At 46.7% G+C, this 20608-nt stretch overlaps 1 protein-coding gene across 7 annotated transcripts in view; it reads right to left on the reverse strand.

Moving 5' to 3' along the window:
• Nucleotides 1–20608, reverse strand: part of DENND2A (DENN domain containing 2A) — a 123971-nt gene that overhangs the window by 27032 nt on the left and 76331 nt on the right. For all 7 annotated transcript variants that reach the window (XM_016945474.4, XM_016945472.4, XM_016945469.4 and 4 more), the window contains 5 exons: nt 15795–15904; nt 14207–14276; nt 12022–12099; nt 3189–3329; nt 1002–1150 (listed from right to left, as the gene is read on the reverse strand). In XM_016945474.4, the coding sequence (XP_016800963.2) occupies nt 1002–1150; nt 3189–3329; nt 12022–12099; nt 14207–14276; nt 15795–15904 (548 nt within the window). The remainder of the gene's footprint in view (nt 1–1001; nt 1151–3188; nt 3330–12021; nt 12100–14206; nt 14277–15794; nt 15905–20608) is intronic.

Raw genomic sequence — 20608 nt, forward strand, 5'->3', positions numbered from 1 at the left:
TGGAGTCTCACTCTGTCACCAGGCTGGAGTGCAGTGGCATGATCTCGGCTCACTGCAACCTCTGCCTCCTGGGTTCAAGCAATTCTCCTGCCTCAGCCTCTTGAGTAGCTGGGACTACAGGCACACACCACCATGCCCAGCTAATTTTTGTATTTTTAGCAGAGACGGAGTTTCACCATGTTGGCCAGGATGGTCTCAATCTCTTGACCTTGTGATCCACCCGCCTCGGCCTCCCAAAGTGCTGGGATTACAAGTGTGAGCCACTGCGCCTGGCCTATTTTATTTTTATTTTTGAGATGGAATGTCATTCTGTTGCTCAGGCTGGAGTGCAATGGTGCGATCTCAGCTCACTGCAGCCTCTGCCTCCTGGGTTCAAGCGATTCTTGTACCTCAGCCTCTCAAGTAGCTGGTGTTACAAGCACGAGCCACCATGCCTGGCTAATTTTTGTATCTTTAGTAGAGACGGAGTTTCATCATGTTGGCCAGGCTGGTCTTGAACTCCTGACCTCAGGTGATCCGCCTGCCTCGGCCTCCCGAAGTGCTAGGATTACAGGCGTGAGCCACCGTGCCTGGCCATCCTTTATTTGTAGGGGCAGGAGGGAAGGTCTCCCTCTGTTGCCCAAGCTGGAATGCAGTGGTGAGATCTCAGCTCACTGCAATGTCCGCCTCCCAGGTTCAATCGATTCCCGTGCCTCAGCCTCCCAAGTAGCTGGGATAACAAGCGTGGGCCACCACGGCTGGCTAATTTTTCTATTTTTAGTAGAGATGGAGTTTCACCATGTTGCACAGGCTGGCCTCGAACTCCTGGCCTCAAGTGATCCACCCACCTCAGCCTCTCAAAGTGCTGAGATTACAGGTGTGAGTCACCGCACCCAGCCTATTCCATCCTTATCTCAGAAGGGCTTACTCTTCAATGCTAGGTGGTCACCTGCTCTACAGACTAGAGGGTCCAAGAGCGACTGTCATTCAAACGCTTTAGCAGAAGTAGCCAAGGCGGGTACCTGAGCTTGTCTGCAATGAAGATGACCCTCCTCTCCAGAAGCAGGGAGGCAAACACACAGACCAGGTGGCGGACGCTGAGGGAGGAGAAGAGAGACTCAAAGTCCACGTGCTCGAGCCGGGAGTCCAGCGGGCGGCACAGTTCGATCACCTGCCAGGGAACAGGAGCAGCCATGAAGGAGGGGCCCAGCTACGCAGCCAGGCCTCTCATGGGTGTCGCAGTCCCAGGGCTCTGAGGTCCTCATCAGGGGTGACCCACTGGCGGGGGAAAAGGGAAAGAAAAAAAGCAAAACAAAAGGATTGGGGGAAAAGAAAGATGCCAGAAGACGGGGGGCGGAGGAGGTAGCTTTGGTAGGGAAGCAAGCGTCTCACACTCAGCTATGAGACTGAGGACAGTGTGGACGAACGGGATGACAGAGGATGGCAAAATCAATGGTTTCCGGCCCCACATGGTTGCGGGGCTCTCTCTGGCAACAGCTTATCTGTACTCCCCATGGAGAGTTTATAGGACTTTTGAAAACGGTTCTGTCCCTGAGAGTCCCAGTGGAGAGCATCTCTGTCTCTTGAGGAACTGTTACCTGCTAGGTGGAAATCCCAGACTAGCATGGAATGCCCAGCAGGCCTGAGCAGCACTTCGGAGACTCGCTGCCACCTCAAGAAGGTGTTCTTTAGGTAACCCTGACACCATCCCACTCCATTTCTGATGATATGTGCTTTCAGCTTTTGTGCTTTGTGTCTATATCTTCTTTTTTTGAGATGGAGTCTTACTCTGTTGCCCAGGCTGGAGTGCAGTGGTGCAGTCTTGGCTTATTGCAGCCTCCGCCTCCCAGGTTTGAGCGATTCTCCTGCCTCAGCTTCCCAAGTAGCTGAGATTACAGGTGCCCGCCGCCATGCCTGGCTAATTTTTGTATTTTTAGTAGAGACAGGGTTCCACCATGTTGGCCAGGCTGGTCTCGAACTCCTGACTCCAAGTGATCCACCTGCCTCGGCCTCCCAAAGGGAGGGATTACAGGCATGCTGGGATTACAGGTGTGAGCCACCGTGTACCCAGCCTGTGTGTATATCTTCTTATTCTGCACTTGTTGAAATGTTCCTGAATTCCCTCAAGTTGGTACCCATGTGCATGTTTTTTTCTCTTTAAATAGCTGCCTCCCTCCTGGTGAGCAGAGAGTGGATTTCACTCTTAGTGTTGCACCGCCTGGTGCTGCCCCCACGGTGAGGCTTCCTCTCCAGTAACCTCCCTGCTACATCCCCACGGCCAAGCCACTGCATCTGGTATGGGATGGTTTCAGGTTCTCTAGCAACACAGAGATTGCTGTTCTCTCTGTTGGGAAACTAGGTTGTTCCAGAGTGTTCCAGGCCTATTCTCCTCCCTCCTTTGTTTCCAGAGATGATCTGGTTTGCTGAGGGTCTCTGAAACTGAAGACTCAAGGCTAAATGGGGTCCTTCTTCTGATGTCCACCAAGCCATGCAAAGGGGGTGGGAGGGATGAAAACAAACTCCTTCATAAAATCCCAGCCCAGGCTGGGCGCGGTGGCTCACGCCTGTAATCCCAGCACTTTGGGAGGCTGAGGCGGGTGGATAATGAGGTCAGGAGTTTGAGACCATCCTGGCCAACATGGTGAAACTCCGTCTGTACTAAAAATACAAAAATTAGCCGGGTGTGGCAGCAGGCACCTGTAGTCTCAGCTACTTGGGAGGCTGAGGCAACAGAATAGCTTGAACCTGGGAGGCAGAGGTTGCAGTGAGCCGAGATCACACCACTGCACTCCAGCCTGGGCGACAGTGCAAGACTTTGTCTCAAAAACAAAAACAAAAACAAAAAATAAAGTTATAGAGGCGATACAGACTTGAAATGTAAATAGGTTTCAATAAAATGTATGAAAGAAAACGGGCTATTAAAAGAAATTAAGGATGTTCAGTGCAGATCCCTAACCTGAGGCCAACATTATGCAAAGGAACACCCCAGCTGCCATAGCATAGTTCTTGGGCTTGCCGCATTGGGCAGAGTCCTAGGCTGGATGGATTGAGGGTGGAACTCATGATGAGTGATCTGGGCCAGCTCTAGGGGTGGGGAGAAGACACCAAGGAATTGGACTGCTCACTGAAAGGCAGCCCCTCTGAGCACGGAGACTCGGCTATCTGGGCCACTGCCTCCCCAGGGAGAAGGAAGGAGTCTGACAACTCACCTCAGTTCCTGAACCTGGCAGGAAGTTCTTGACAAGGATGGTTTTGCCCAGGGCTGGGAAAGGGGCTTCCATGACACTTCTCATGAGTGGCTGAACCAGGGCAGGAGAGATGCCTCGTCTTTTTTCCACCTCATCCAAGATCTGCAAGGGTCAGAAAAGCAGCTTAGCTATTGTGAAGCCAAAGCACCAAGGTGGAGCTCAGTTCTAGGTGAAGTGGGCCTGCCATGGTGACTCAAGAATTATGGGGAAGCCCTGCTTTCCCCATGAGGCCAAAACAGGCCCTTTGACCCTACACGTGATTGTCCCCAATTCTTCTCTCCTCTGTGTGTCCACACCCTTTGCCATGCAATGTTGCAGCTCCTACTCAGGAGTGAAGTCCACTTCCTTGCCCCTTTGACCTAGGGTTTGGCCATGTGACAGGTTGTACTAATACATGCATTCCCAATGAAGGTAATATAACCCCAAGGGGGTAAGAACTGGTTTTTGGGAGGAATGAAAAAACTTAGATATTATAATGGTTTGTAGCCCTCTAAGAGGTCACAGTACATAAACAGATATACAGTTTATTTATGAAATGAAAATGTCATGGGAGGGGATAGTCATCATGAAAATACAAATCAAAAGCACCATGAGATACCACTTCACACCCGTTAGGATGACTCTAATAAAAAGATGGATAAGAACAAGTGTTGACAAGGACATGGAGAAATTAGAAATCTCATACACTGCTGGTAGGAATGTAAAATAGTGAAGCTACTCTGGAGAATAGTCTGGTAGTTCCTCAAAAGGTTAAACATAGAGTTACCATATGACCCAGCACATAGCACTCCTAGGTACCTACCCAAAAGAAGTGAAAACATATATGTTCACATAAAAATTTGTACATGATTGTCTGTAGCGGCATTATTCATAATAGCCACAACACAGAAGAAACTTAAATGTCCATTAACTGATGAAGTGATAAACAAAATGCACTATATCCATATAATGGAATATTATTTGGCCATCAAAGTGCTGATACATGCTATAACTTGGATGACTCTTGAAAACATTATGCTAAATGAAAGAAGCTAGTCATAAAAGGCCATCTAATGTATGATTCCACTTAGATGAAATGTCCAGAATAGAAAAATCCAGAGAGACAGAAAGTGGATTGGAGGTTGCTTAGAGTTAGGGAGTGACTGCTAATAGGTATAGGGTGTTTTGTAGGGGTGATGAAAATGTTCTAAAATTGTGGTGATGGTTGTATAACTCTGTGAATATGCTAAAAGCCACTGAACTGTATATATTTTTTATTTTTTATTATTTTAGAGATGGGAGTCTTGCTAGGTCGCCCAGGCTTGCCTTCAACTTCTGGGCTCAAGTGTCCTCCTATGTCAGCCTCCTGAGTAGCTGAGACTGCAGGCGCTTGCCACTGTGCTCAGCAAATTGTGTACTTTAAATGAATGAATTGCATGGTATGTGAATTATATCTTAATAAAGCTACTACTAAAAAACTAAAAAAAAAAAAAAAAAATTCCAAACTCTCCACAATCTAATTGTAAATTGAAGAGTCTAAATTAAAATGCCGTTTATGAAGCTGGGTGAGATGGCACACACCTGTAATCCCAGCTACTTGGAAGGCTGAGGCAGGAGAATTGCTTGAGCCCAGGAATTTGAGGCTGCAATGAGCTATGATCATGCCACCACACTCCAGCCTGGGCAACATAGTGAGACCCAGTCTCTATTTTTAAAAACTGCCATTTATAAAAGTATCACATGTAGCTATTGAGCCCTTGAAATATGGCTAGTCTGAATTCAGAGGTTTTTTTACTTTATTTTTTATTTTTTTTTTGAGACAGAGTTTCGCTCTTGTTGCCCAGGCTGGAGTGCAGTGGCATGATCTCGGCTCACTGCAACCTCTGCCTCCCGGGTTCAAGCAATTCTCCTGCCTCAGCCTCCCGAGTAGCTGGGATTACAGGCATGCACCACCACGCCTGGCTAATTTTGTAGTTTTAGTAGAGACGGGGTTTCTCCATGTTGGTTAGGCTGGTCTCGAACTCCCGACCTCAGGTGATCCACCCACCTCGGCTTCCCAGTGTTGGGATTACAGGCATGAGCCACTGTGCTGGCCCAGATGTATTGTTAAATGTAAAATACCAGCCGGGCATGGTGGCTCCCACCTGTAATCCCAACATTTTGGGAGGCCAAGGCTGGCGGATCACTTGAGGTCGGGAGTTTGAGACCAGCCTGCCAACACGGTGAAACCCCATCTCTACTAAAACTACAAAATTAGCCAGGCGTGGTGGCAGGCTATATTCCCAGATATATTCCCAGATACGTGGGAGGCTGAAGCAGAAGAATTGCTTGAATCCAGTAGGCAGAGGTTGTGGTGGGCTGAGATCGCGCCATTGCACTCCAGCCTGGGTGACAAGAGCAAAACCATCTAAAAAAAAAAAAGTGTAAAATACCAACGGAATTTCAAAATACACATTTTTTGTTTCCAGACTGAGTCTTGCTCTGTCGCCCAGGCTGGAGTGCAATGGCGCAATCTTGGCTCACTGCAACCTCTGCCTCCTAGCAAGCAATTCTCATGCCTCAGCCTCCCAAGTAGCTGGGATTACAGGCATGTGCCACCACACCCAGCTAATTCTTGTATTTTTAGTAGAGACGGAATTTTGCCATGTTGGCCAGGCTGGAACTCCTGACCTCGGGTGATCCAAGCACCTCGGCCTCCCAAAGTGCTAGGATTACAGGTGTGAGCCGCCATGCCCGGCCCTCGAAATAGACAATTAATAACATAAAATATATCAATGATTTTTTTCATGTTAACTATATGCTGAAATAAAATAATATTTTGTACATATTGTGTTAAATAAAATTTATTATTAAAATTAAAAAGACAGTATGGCAGTTCCTCAAAAAACTAAATAGAATGACCATATGATCCAGCAACTCTATTTGTGGGTGTATACCCAAAAGAATTGAAGCAGGGACTTGAATAGATATTTATTTGGACACCTTTGTTCCTAGCAGCATAATTCACAATGGCCACAACGTGGAAACAACCCAAATGTCCATCAATGGATAAATGGATAAATAATCAATCAATGGATAAATGGATAAATAAAATGTTGTACATACATACAGTGGAATATTATTCAGCCACAAAAGGAGTGAAGTACAGATACATGCTACGACATGAGTGAACCCTGAAAATATTATGCTAAGTGAATCGAAGCCAGTCACAAAAGGACAACTGTTGATCGTTCTACCTCTGTAACATTCCTAGAATCCTGGAATTCATAAAAATAGGAAGTAGAATGGCGATGGTGAGGGGTTAGGGGAGGGGTTAGGGGTGGGGTTAGGGGAGGGGGAATGGGAAGCTATTGTTTAATGGGTACAGAGTTTCTTTTTTCTTTTGAGACGGAGTTTCGCTCTTGTTGCCCAGGCTGGAGTGCAATGGCGTGATTTCGGCTCACTGCAACGTCTGCCTCTCAGGTTCAAACGATTCTCTTGCCTCAGCCTCCTGAGTAGCTGGGATTACAGACGCCCACCACCACACTCACTTAATTTTTTTCTTTTTTTGAGCCTGAGTTTCGCTGTTGTTGCCCAGGCTGGAGTGCAGTGGTGCGATCTGGGCTCACTGCACCCTCTGCTTGCCAGGTTCAAGCGATTCTCCTGCCTCAGCCTCTGGCTAATTTTTGTATTTTTAGTAGAAACGGGGTTTCACCATGTTTGCCAGGCTGGTCTTGAACTCCTGACATCAGGTGATCTGCCCCCCTTAGTCTCCCAAAGTGCTAGGATTACAGGTGTGAGCCACTTCATCCAGCTTTAGCTAATTTTTGTATTTTTAGTAGAGATCGGGTTTCACCATGTTGGTCAGGCTGGTCTTGAACTAATGACCTTAGGTGATCCACACCTTGGCCTCCCAAAGTGCGGGATTACAGGCGCGAGCCACCACGCCTGGCCTCAATGGGTACAGAGTTTCTGTTGGGGCAGATGAAAAAGCTCTGGAGATAGATGGTGGTGATGGTTGCACAACAATGTGAGTGTAATGGCACTGAACTGTTAAAATGGTTAAGACGGTAAGTTTTTTGTTATGTATATATTTTAGCACAAGAAAAAGACAATAATATGAACAAAATTAAAAAGAATTTTGGGGGAGACAGGGAAAACACACCTAAAAAGGCTGCTTAGGGGGACAGTAATGGAAAAAAAAGCTTGTGGCCGGGCACAGTGGCTCATGCCTGTAATCCCAGCACTTTGGGATGCCGAGGCAAGCAGATCACTTGACGTCAAGAGTTCGAGACCAGCCTGGCCAACATGGTGAAATCCCATCTCTACTAAAAATACAAAAATTAGCTGGGTGTGGTGGCGGGCTCCTGTACTCTCAGCTACTTGGGAGGCTGGGAAGGAGAATCACTTGAACCTGGGAGGTGGAGGTTGCAGTGAGCCACGATCACGCCACTGCACTCCAGCCTGGGTGACAGAGCAAGACTCCATCTCAAAAAAAAAAAAAAAGAAAGAAAGAAAGGAAAAAGGAAAAGAAAAAAAGCTTGTGGGACACTGGGCAGAATGAGGCAGAAGCGTTGCCATGAGGGTTCTCTGGCCAGGCCTTAGGAGACCTGCCTTCGTGTTTTGTGTGCCCTCCTGTGCCTCTGCCATTGCCACGAGAAGAGCACATGTGGGCCATCTCACTGTCTAGGAGCATGGGAGACATGTGGACCAGGCCTGCGCCCAGACTTGTAGCCTCTAGAGCAGCTAGACCAGCCAACCCGCCAGCCTCAATCAGCCAACCCAGCCTCTTCACAATACTTGCCAAGCCCAAACCCCAGCTGACCTCACAGCTGGGAGAACAAATGATTGAATCTTGAAGCCTCTGTGGTTCACTAGACAGTATTACTATAGCAATTGTTAACTGATACCCTTTTCTTCAGAAATTCTGAGAGCTGCTCTTCTTCTCCATGACTCCTTTCTGTTCTAAAGGACAATATGCATTTTGGCCATCCTTGCCCCATGCCTAGAAATAGCTCAAGTTCCTGGGATCAGTTAGCTAAAGCTCTGGTTCTGGTTCTGTCCTGAATAACTGCTGTGTGGTCTTCGGCAAGTCATTACACTGCACTCCTAAAATATCCCTGGTCAGAAAACAGACGTGAAAACAAAGGACTGTGCATCACAGAAGTATGTTAGCACATTTACTGGCTCCACGTCCCCTGCCCATAACAGCAGTGAAGCTTATGTGAACTTCAAAGCCTCCACTTGGAAGCTGGCCTAACTCACATGAGCTGTTTTACTTCTGGTGTTCATAAGCATTCTGACAACAACAAAGGCTATGACCTATAACCTTACTTCACATGTAAACAAATCACATGAAAGCCTGGCCTGAGCAGTAATGCCTAGTCTGCTAGACCTTGCCAATGGCCAACCCCAACATAAAGTGATGAGCACTTCTGGTGGAGGGGAGGGGAGACCTTGGCTCAGATTACACTGATAGCATTCATTTTCTTTCTTTCTTTTTCTCTCTTTTTCCTTTCTTTCATTTTCCCTTCCTTCCTTTCCCTCTCTCTCTCCCTTCCTCCCTCCCTCTCCCTCTCCTTTCCCTTCCTTCTTCTTTCTTTTTCTTTTCTTTCTTTACAGGATCTCACTATATTGCCAAGGCTGGAGTGCACTGGTGTGAACATGACTCGCTGCAGCCTCAGCCTCCTAGGCTCAAGCAATCCTCCCACCCCTCAGCCTCCCAGGTAGCTGGAACTACAGGTGCACACTACCATGCCTGGCTAATTTTTTTGTATTTTTTGTAGAGACAGGGTTTCACCATGTTGCCTAGTCTGCTCTTGAACTCGTGGGCTCAAGCGATCCTCCCACCTTGGCCTCCCAAAGTACTAGGATTACAGGTGTGAGCCACTGCGCCTGGCCTTCTTTTGTTTTTTATTTTTTAATTAGAGACAGGGTCTTGCTAGTTTTCCCAGGCTGGAGTGCAGTGATACGATCACAGCTCACCACAGCCTCGAACTCTTGGGCTCAAGTGATCTACTGGCCTCAGCCTCCTGACCAGGCATTAATTCTTTCTAACAGATTTACAGAGAAGTACAAGTTCTACCATGGGAAGAGATTGTACTATGTTTGTATAATTCAGGCTTCCTCTGAGTTTAGGTGGAGGGTGGGCAGGAGGAAGGCTTTTTTAGGGGTGAAGGGGTGGGTTGCCCCTCCACACCTGTTGGTGTTTCTCGTTAGGTGGAACGAGAGACTTGGAAAAGAAAAAGACACGGAGACAAAGTATAGGGAAAGAAATAAGGGGACCCAGGGAACCAGCGTTCAGCATATGGAGGATCCCGCCAGCCTCTGAGTTCCCTTAGTATTTATTGATCATTCGTGGGCGTTTCTCCGAGAGGGGGATGTGTCAGGGTCACAAGACAATAGTGGGGAGAGGGTCAGCAGACAAACACGTGAACAAAGGTCTTTGCATCATAGACAAGGTAAAGAATCAAGTGCTGTGCTTTTAGATATGCATACACATAAACATCTCAATGCTTTACAAAGCAGTATTGCTGCCCGCATGTCCCACCTCCAGCCCTAAGGCGGTTTTTCCCTATCTCAGCAGATCGAAGGTACAATCGGGTTTTATACCGAGACATTCCATTGCGCAGGCACGGCAGGAGACAGATGCCTTCCTCTTGTCTCAACTGCGAAGAGGCATTCCTTCCTCTTATACTAATGCTCCTCAGCACAGACCCTTTACGGGTGTCGGGCTGGGGGACGGTCAGGTCTTTCCCTTCCCACGAGGCCATATTTCAGACTATCCCATGGGGAGAAACCTTGGACAATACCTGGCTTTCCTAGGCAGAGGTCCCTGCGGCCTTCCGCAGTGTTTGTGTCCCTGGGTACTTGAGATTAGGGAGTGGTGATGACTCTTAACGAGCATGCTGCCTTCAAGCATCTGTTTAACAAAGCACATCTTGCACCGCCCTTAATCCATTTAACCCTGAGTGGACACAGCACATGTTTCAGAGAGCACGGCGTTGGGGGTAAGGTTATAGATTAACAGCATCCCAAGGCAGAAGAATTTTTCTTAGTACAGAACAAAATGGAGTCTCCTATGTCTACTTCTTTCTACACAGACACAGTAACAATCTGATCTCTCTTGCTTTTCCCCACAAGGGGCCAGATGCAGTGGCTTCTGCCTGTAATCCCAGCATTTAGGGAGGCCGAGGTGGGCGGATTACGAGGTCAGGAGATCAAGACCATCCTGGCCAACATGGTGAAACCCCGTCTCTACTAAAAATACAAAAATTAGCCGGGTGTGGTGGCATGTGCCTGTAGTCCCAGCTACTCAGGAGGCTGAGGCAGGAGAATTGCTTGAACCCAGGAGGCAGAGGTTGCAGTGAGCCGAGCTCGCACCCTTGCACTCCAGCCTGGCGACAGAACGAGACTCCGTCTCCAAAAAAAAAAAAAATGCTTTTAGGGATTACTGCTTTAACATCCATGGACTGTAGGTGCAGGAACTTCAATTCCCCAAAAGAAAGCTCAGACAGATCTATATACTCAAGAAGGATTGAAAATAAATTTATGAATTAGGCCAGACGTGGTGGCTCACGCCTATAATCCCAGCACTTTGGGAGGCCGAGGTGGGTGGATCACTTGAGGTCAGTTTGAGACCAGCCTGGGCAACATGGTGAAACCCCATCTCTACTAAAAATACAAAATTAGCCAGGCGTGGTGGCACGCGCCTGTAATTCCAGCTACTCAGGAGGCTGTGGCACAAGAATCGCTTGAACCCGGGAGGTGTAGGTTGCAGTGAGCCGAGATCGCACCACTGCACTCCGGCCTGGGTGATAGAGTGAGACTCTGTCTCAAAAAAAGAAAAAAAATTATGAATTAGACACTCATGTCTGGTTAATACAGGAAATGATGTTGGATTATACCTAGCTTTTGAGATCAGCATCATATAGGATAGTAATTCTCTCCTATATACCAATCCAGAATACTGGGGTAGATGAGCTAGTTCAATACGGCAATTCCTATGCGTTCATATGTTGGCTCATTTTCCAGAAAAGAAGACCAAATTATATGAATATTTTGATAAACTTAGAGCACTATTAAAATAATTAATCCCCCCTCCACAAAACTGTTATACATACATGACACATATGCACGTGGGTACACACCTATCCATCTATTACAGTAGCCTTTTTTCACGCCAAAACTCATATGACAAAAGGCAATGCTCAGAAGAAGAAAAATAAAACACCTGGAATATTCTGGGAGGGTCTTCCACCCCTCGCTTTCTCAACTTCAATTATCTTGCCCTCCCTGCACCACACACACTTTCTGAACCTGGCTCTTCATTAACTCTTTTTTTTTTTTTTTTGAGACGGAGTCTCACTCTGTCACCCAGGCTGGAGTCCAGTGGCACGATCTCGGCTCACTGCAACCTCCGCCTCCTGGGTTTAAGTGATTCTCCTGCCTCAGCTTCCTGAGTAGCTGGGGCTAGAGGCACCCGCCACCACACCTGGCTAATTTTTTTTTGTATTTTTAGTAGGGATGGGCTTTCACCATGCTGGCCAGGCTTGTCTCGAACTCCTGACCTCAAGTGATCCGCCCACCTCAGACTCCGAAACTGCTGGGATTACAGGCATGAGCCACCCCGCCACTGCACCGGGCCTATCAATTCTCATTTCCTGAACCAACGGTGAGAAAATAGAGGGGTGATGAGGAGAGGAGTGAAGAAATGGGAAGGAAAGTAGGTAGAGAATAAGATGATAGAAGGCCCAGGACATGGGGGTATTCCCTGGAGCCCTCTAGAGCCCTCCCGTTCCTTCCCTTCCTCTTTCTCTGAGGTCCAAGTTCTGACCTTTGAAAAGAGGCTGAAGCATCCCAGGCGGCTCACAATGCAGTAAACTTCAGGAAGGCGCTTCCCTTTGCCTCCAGGCTTTTTGGAGAGAAACACAAGGGAATTATGAGTGTTGACAACCTCAGGGAAGAAAGGAACCCACATGTTTTTTGCGAGACTATCATGTGCCAGATGTTTCCACATATCATAGCTCTGGAAAACCCAATAAAGTAAGTTGTTATCCCATTGTGTTTATTATAATGTTTGTTATAATTGTTTTGTATCCCTATACGTTTATTATAATGATAATTTCAAGTGAGAAATCATTTCTGAAGATCTTTCTGAAAACTCAGTTTTAAGCTAATTTTCAAACCAAAAAAAAAAAAAATCAATCTCAATACTTTTTGTTTTGTTTTGTTTTGTTTTGAGATGGAGTCTCACTCTGTCACCAGGCTGGAGTGCAGTGGCGTGATGTTGGCTCACTGCAACTCCAACTCCCAGGTTCAAGCGATTCTCCTGCCTCAGCCTCCCAAGTAGCTGGGATTACAGGCTCACACCACCACGCCCCACTAATTTTTGTACTTTTAGTAGAGAAGGGGTTTCACCATATTGGCCAGGCCGGTCTCGAACTCCTGACCTCATGATCTGCCCGCCTCCTCCTCCCAAAGTGCTGGGATTACAGGTGAGAGCCACTGCACCCTGCCCAATCTCAATACTTTAAAAATTTTTTATTTATTTATTTATTTTTGGAGACAGAGTCTTGCTCTGTTGTCCAGACTGGAGTGCAGCAACGCGATCTCAGCTCACTGCACCCTCCACTTCCCAGGTTCAGGAGATTCTTGTAACTCAGCCTCCCGAATAGCTGGGATTACAGGCGTGTGCCACCACGCCCAGCTATTTTTTTGTATTTTTAGTAGAGATAGGGTTTCACCATGTTGGCCAGGCTGGTCTTGATCTCCTGAGCTCAGGCAACCTGCCCACCTCAGCCTCCCAAAGTGCTACGATTACTGGTGTGAGCCTGTGCCCGACCTCAGTCTCAATACTTTAACCCTAAAGTAATTTGATCAACAAAATTATTATCTCACTTAACTTTTTCAATTATCCATGCTTTTTATTTTACTGATTAATTCAAAAAATGTTTCTTGAACACTTACTATGTGCCATGCATTATACTTGACCCTAAAGTTTTTCAGCCTATTTCAGAGACTCAAGTATATTCTCAGTGGAAAAAGATTCACCATTACTGAAGATTTTCAAAAGAATGGGCCTGAAAATGACAATTCTAAAATGCTTTAGCAGGATCATTGCACTGAAATAAGTTTCTGACTTTGAAAGGTGACTGTTCTGAAGGGGACATTCTTGAATTATTTGAGTCTTCTCTCCTTAGCAACCATTCTGAATGTTCTCTCTAAGTGATCAGGGTCTGTTTGGCATGTTTTATTAGAAAAAAAAAATTTCGCTTAAAGAGAGAAAGGTCTTTTATTTGGCAGGAAAAATAATGGAGAAAGTATTTTTGTCCAGTTGCGGTGGTTCATGCCTGTAATCTCAGCACACTGGGAGGCCGAGGTGGGAGGATTACTCGAGCCCAAGAGTTCGAGACCAGCCTGGGCAACATAGCAAGATCCTGTCTCCACAAATAATTAAAAAATTAGCCACGTGTGGTGGTACATGCCTGTGGTCCCAGCTACTCGGGAGGCTGAGGCAGGAGGATCACCTGAGCTGGGGAGGTCGAGGCTGCAGTGAAACATGATCCACTGCACTCCAGCCCAGGCAGCAGAGTGAGACCCTGTCTCAAAATGAAATAAAAGTATTTTCTTTCTGATGGAAACGGACATTCCCACCTACCAATAAGACTCAGGTGAGCCCCCTCAATTCCTGTTTTTTTAATGTTTTATTTTTTAGTATATATTTTTAAAATAGAGACAGGGCCTCATTTTGTTGCCCAGGCTGGTCTCGAACTCCTGGTCTCAAGTGATCTGTCCTTCTCATACTCCCAAAGTGCTGGGTTTATAGGCATGAGCCACCGTGCCAGATTTTTTCTGTGATTTTAACTATGCTGATTCACCTGCCACTCCCCCTGCTCCTTCTCCTCCTGTGCCTCATCGGGGAATCTCAGTCTCACGGGACTGGGAAGCCAGACCTGGCTCTTGCACGAGGACTAGGAAGTCCACGAGGCTCTTGCAGGCTGAAAGCAGAATGTACTCACCAGCAGTCTTCGGCAGTAACCGAACCTTCTGCTCCCATCTTCTCCAGTTAAGACAAATGAGAATGTTTCACTGTGGTTGGGAAAACACAAATGTATCACAAAGCAAAACAAAACCAAAGACACCTCATCACTCTGCAGCAAGGGGTGGCAGTGAGCAGCCATGGGACACACTGCAGGAGGCTGTAGGAAAGGCCACTCCCTGTCCCACCTGTCCCTGTCCGTGCTGAGACACTGGTCACCCATAGCTTCATAGTAAATGTCAGTGAGACTGGGCTGGGCGCAGTGGCTCATGCCTGTAATCCCAGCACTTTGGGAGGCCGAGGCAGGTGGATCACTTGAGGTCAGGAGTTCCAGACCCGCCTGGCCAACAGGGTGAAACCCTGTCTCTACTAAAAATACAAAAATTAGCCAGGCATGGTGGCACATGCCTGTAATCCCAGCTACTGGGGAGGCTGAGGCAGGAGAACTGCTTGAACCTAGGAGGCAGAGGTAGCAGTGAGCCAAGATCATGCCATTACACTCCAGCCTGGGGGAAGAAGCGAGACTCTATCTCAAAAAAAAAAAAAAGAAGAGTCAGTGAGACTGAGACCTAAAGTGTCGCTGTGGCCTGAGACGAAATGTGGTGCTTTGTTTCCATCCTGGGCTATCCTGTCATTTTCTCTCTTTTTTTTTTTTCAAGATGGAGTCTCACTCGGTTGCCCAGGCTGGGATGCAGTGGTGTGATCTCGGCTCACCACAACCTCTGCCACCTGGGTTCAAGCGATTCTCCTGTCCCAGCCTCCCGAGTAGCTGGGATTACAGGCGCCTGCCACCACCATGCCTAGCTAAGGGCTCTCCCATCATTCAATCACCTGAGCTGCCCCATTGAACAAAACACAACTGTCATTTACTCTGGAGGCTAAAGAGAGGGAAGAGCCTGGGGTGCTGTCCTCAGGGAACCGAGCATGTGTGAGTGCAGTGACATCTGCTCATCTAGGGATGTGACTCGGTGAGGGAGCAGCGGAAGATGGGGACAGTTCTGTGCCCCTCTTGGAATTGCCCTGGGGCAGCTCTCTCAGGGCATGGTCTGTACAGGGCAGCCCCGGGGCTTGGACAGTCCTTAAAGACTGCTGAGCCACCCTCAAGGAACGCGGTACCCCTTAAAGACAGGACCCGCAGCCTACTGAGTTTGGCCAAATGCTGAAACATCTGATAATAAAAACACTGGTGTCTAACTACACGGGATGAAGCAGAAATGTAAACGGATCCCAATCCAAGAAACAGCTGGATAGGAGACTGAAGAGATGTTTCAGGATGAGAACAGGGAAGGGCAATGTTGCCCTAACTTTTCCCAGGCTAAGAATTATCTTCCGGGAGGCTTCTGAAACAAGCATCCCCAGATTGAGTGGGAAGCCCGGGAGGTCTGCATGCTGGGCAGGTGACTTCACCTTCAGGGAAGCTTTAAAAACACCCCTTGGGGAAAGCTCTAGGCCAGGCCCATCAGGATTACTTAATGGTGGGAATGACTCATGGGGTCTGCCACCTGTAACCCCGTCTCTAAGTCTCGCCTTAGTCTTTGGGGCTGCGAATGGGAGAAGCCAGCTCGTACCTGGTGAACTGCTGGACAGGAACCCAATCCTTGGCATCGGGAAAACAGAACTGGGGAATGGCCTTCAGTTGGTCCTCAGCTTCTCTCATGAACTTGAAAGACCTTTCCAACTGCAGGGAGAAAGGTGAGAGAAAATTCGAGAACAAATCTCAGCATGGGAAATTGAGGCGGATGATGGTAAGGATGGCCTCTCCCACCTTTCCACATTTGTGACTGCCGCCTTAACCTCTTCCCTTGGGAAGGGCTTGCAGCTCAGTCGGCTGGGGCATTTTCCCCCCAGTGCAGTTCCAACTATAGACCTCTGGGAGAAGTTGGGAGGAAAAAATAGGATGCTTTAGAGAATGATTCTCTATGCTTGACATTCTAGAATGTAACTATTTCAGTAAATTAAAAAAACTGCCAGCAATCCTTTCCAAATAGGCTCAGGAATCTGGAAGGCAGAACCTCCAATCAGGCCTTTCTGTCTCTGGGTCCAGGCAAAGCTGTCCCTTTCGAACTCCAGGCAAAGACTGTTACAACATTCTCAGTGAATAAATCCAGTAAAACCATATTATGCTGGGAAATTCAACTAATTTCAGACAGTCATTGAGTGTTGGAACTAGAAGGAAGCGTGACACCATCCAGCCTGACATTCTTATTTCAGCAAGAAGGAAATAAGCCCCGAGGTGTGAAGTGATGTGTCCCGGTCACATGAGTTAATGTTCAAACTAGGAAGAAAAATGATCTTAATCTTTTTTTCCTCTCTCTCTCTCTTTATGATATTCTAGCACATCATACAGTATCTGACATATCAAAGACTGGATGAATGTTATCTTGTTAAAGAACAGGAGGAGTACTTTGGGAGGCGAAGGTAGGAGGATCACTTGAGGCCAGGAATTCAAAACCAGCTAGGGCAATATAGCAAGGTCCCACCTCTACGGGAAAAAAAAAAAAAAACAACAAGGGCTGGGAGTGGTGGCTCACACCTGTAATCCCAGCACTTTGGGAAGCTGAGTTGGGTGAATCACCTGGGGTCAGGAGTTTGAGACCAGCCTGGCCAACATGGCGAGACCCCGTCTGTACTAAAAATACAAAAAAATTAGCTGGGTGTGGTGGCGGGCACCTGTAGTCCCAGATGCTCGGGAGGCTGAGGCATGAGAACTGCTTGAACCCAGGAGGTGGAGGTTGTAGTGAGCCGAGATCATACCACTGCACTCCAGCCTGGGTGACAGAACAAGATGCTGTCTAAGAAAAAAAAAAGGACAGGATGAATTAATAAAGTCTGATTTAGAGATGATATTTAAAGTCATGAGTTTATTTTGCTTATGAACAGAAATTTGTGATTTTTTTTCTTTCTATGTATAAATATATATATTTTAGAGCCAGAGTCTTGCTGTGTTGCCCAGGCTGGACTTGAATTCCTGGGCTCAAGCAACCTGCTTCAGTATCCTGAGTAGCTGGGACTGCAAGTGCATACCATTGCACCTAGCCAGAAATCTGTGCTTTTAGAAAGCACCCCAGATACAAGTTTGGGAAACACAAAAGAATAATTTCTAATTACTTATCTCATTATTATTCATCTTTGCTTATAAACAGGTACTTTTTCATGTGAGGAGAATTGTAGGCTTTGTTGCTGTTGTTGTTAATAGGTTTATACTTGTTAAATTTCCTTTATAAAAAGTTAAAGAAAAATACATCATGCTAAGGTTATCTTCAGTGATTTGAAATATCTCATATCTGAATATCTGAGGTTAGGAATTTATAACGTCTAACCTAAATATAATGGCTAACCTATATTTTTTCTTTCTTTCTGTTGTCTTTTTTTTTTTTTTTTTTTGAGACAGTCTCACTATGTCGCCCAGGCTGGAGTGCAGTGGCGTGATCTTGGCTCACTGCATGGGTTCTCTGCGTCATGGGTTCAAGTGATTCTCCTGCCTCAGCCTCCCGAGTAGCTGGGATTACAGGCATGCACCACCACACCCAGCTTTTTTTTTTTTTTTTTTGTATTTTCAGTAGAGACAGGGTTTCACCATGTTGGCCAGGCTGATCTTGAACTCCTGGCCTCAAGTGATCTGCCTGCCTCAGCCTCGCAGAGTGTTGGGATTACAGGCATGAGCCATGGTGTTTGGCCCTAACCTAAATTTTTCTGTAATAATTTGCATCAATTTCTTTGTTTCCAATAGCTTGCTAGTGAGCTCCACTTTATTTATTTATTCTTTTGAGATGGACTCTTGCTCTGTCACCGAGGCTGGAGTGAAATGCCGCAATCTCGGCTCACTGCAACCTCCACCTCCTGGGTTCAAGTGATTCTCCTACCTCAGCCTCCCAAGTAGCTGGTATTACAGGTGCCTGCCACCATGCCTGACTAATTTTTGTATTTTTAATAGAGATGGGGCTTCACCATGTTGGCCAGGCTGGTCTCAAACTCCTGATCTCAAGTGATCCACCTGACTTGGCCTCCCAAAGTGTTGGGATTACAGGCGTGAGCCACCGCGCCCGGCCCGAGCTCCACTTTAAAACACCCTTGCAGACAGTTTCTGAAGTTGGCAAGCCACCAGTCCTGTTCACTGCTCCTGATGGTCAACAAGCCTTCCCAAGGTCACCATGTGTCAGAGAGAGGAGGGCTCTGAAGAAGAGTATCCAAAGGCACAGAGCACCAGACTGATTGTTTCCAACTTTAAAAACCACTTCCTGGCTGGGGCGTGGTGGCTCACGCCTGTAATCCCAGCACTTTGGGAGGCTGAGGCGGGTGGATCACGAGGTCTGGAGATCGAGACCATCCTGGCTAACATGGTGAAACCCCGTCTCTACTAAAAATACAAAAAAATTAGCCTGGTGTGGTGGCGGGTTCCTGTAGTCCCAGCTACTCAGGAGGCTGAGGCAGAAGAATGGCGTGAATCCGGGAGGCAGAGCTTGCAGTGAGCCGAGATCACGCAGCTGCACTCCAGCCTGGGTGACAAAGGGAGGCTCCGTCTCAAAACAAACAAACAAACAAAACAACAACAACAAAAAAACCCCCGCTTCCAGTATGATTCCCCTCAGGCTAGACCAAATTTAATTGAAGCCATGGGGTGCCACTAATACTAGTGGTTAAGACAGCAATCAATCGGTAAAACACAGTCACTATTTATAGACTTAGTTGTCCTTTAGTTGTTCTTCTTCAGAATAAATAGCCACTATTTCTTTTCTATATAACAGTTCTCTCTTCCATCCACGACGACACAGATGAACCCAACTGGCCCAGGAAGTCTTTGAGTTGGTAAATCACAAGCTCAGACTGTCCCCTAAACATTAATTTTGACTGTCCTTGCATAGTCATGCAAAGAAGCAAATACCAGCTGGGTGTAATTATAGGAAGGGGTCATTAATCACCACAGAGTGAATGACTTAAATTATAAAGAAGACCAAAGAAAGGACCAGCCAAGAATACCAAAGGGAGGAAGAGTTTCTCCACAAAGGAAACAGCATTCAGGACTGAAGAGCAGACCTCGTGGGGAAACAAGTTCCAGCCCTTTTCAACAGCCCAGTCACTACTTGCATGCACCCACCTCAGATCACACATAGGACACACACAAATACAGGCACACTTGTGCCTGCCCACACGTCATCAACCTACGAGTGATCAGCGCATACACACACAGGCTCATATATGCACAGGAGCACAGTTACAGGAAGCTGCACACGGAAATTTCCCACAAATACAACTAATCACAGATGGCTGGAAAACAGCCCAGTCTCCCTGAAGTGTCAAAGATAAATATGGGATAGGAAACATTTTAATGGAACATTAGCATGCAAATAGGGGCTGTGCCTTGATTCAGGTGACTTGACAGAAGTGAGGGATAAAACCCACAAAAAAAGTTTAAAAAGAGAAGAGAGAGAAGGAGGAAAAGGGCCTTTCTACAGAGGGAGCAAGGGAGCAAAGACAAGGAGATAAAATGCCTGACATGTAAAAATGCCTGTACAAGGATGATCACCATTGCATTAAAAAAAAAAAAAAAAAAAAAAAAAGCCAGGCACAGTGGATCCCAGCACTTTGGAAGGCCGAGGTAGGGAGATCGCTTGAGCTCAGGAAATCGAGCCCAGCCTGGGCAACAGAGGAAGACCTCGTCTCTACGAAAAATAAATAAATAAATAAGCTGGGCATGGTTGCATGCGCCTGTAGTCCCAGTTACTTGGGAAGATGAGGCAGGAAGGCTCACTTGAGCCCAGGAGGTTGAGGCTGCAGTGAGCTGTGATCGTGCCACTCCATGCCATCCTGGATGACAAGAGCAAGAGAGAGATCCTGTCTCAAAAATACACACACAGGCAGGGCATAGTGGCTCATGCCTGTAATCACAGGACTTTGGGAGGCTGAAGTGGGCGGATCATTTGAGGTCAAGAGTTTGAGACCAGTCTGATCATTATGGTGAAACCCCATCTCTACTAAAAATACAAAAATTAGTTGGGCATGGTGGTGCATGCCTGTAATCCCAGCTACTCGGGAGGCTGATGCAGGACAACTGCTTGTACCTGGGAGGTGGAGGTTGCAGTGAGCCAAGATTGCACCACTGCACTCTAGCCCAGGCAATAGAGTGAGACTGTGTCAAAAAAAAAAAAAAAAAAATACACACACACACAGAAACACTGGTAGCCAGATACATTTCCAACAGAAGGGGACTGGTTACACAGAAAAATAGACTAGGGAATATTCACATATTGGAACATTGTATAACTTGAAAAATGATGTTTTAGAATTTTTATTAAATATGCTTATAAATAATGAGAGGTTTACAAAAGAGTACACGCAGCACGATACAAAAATTCTGCAGTGTATAATTCCAGTTTTGTAAGAA

Source organism: Pan troglodytes, chromosome 6, assembly GCF_028858775.2.
Source record: "Pan troglodytes isolate AG18354 chromosome 6, NHGRI_mPanTro3-v2.0_pri, whole genome shotgun sequence".
NCBI classification, from domain to species: Eukaryota; Metazoa; Chordata; class Mammalia; order Primates; family Hominidae; genus Pan; species Pan troglodytes.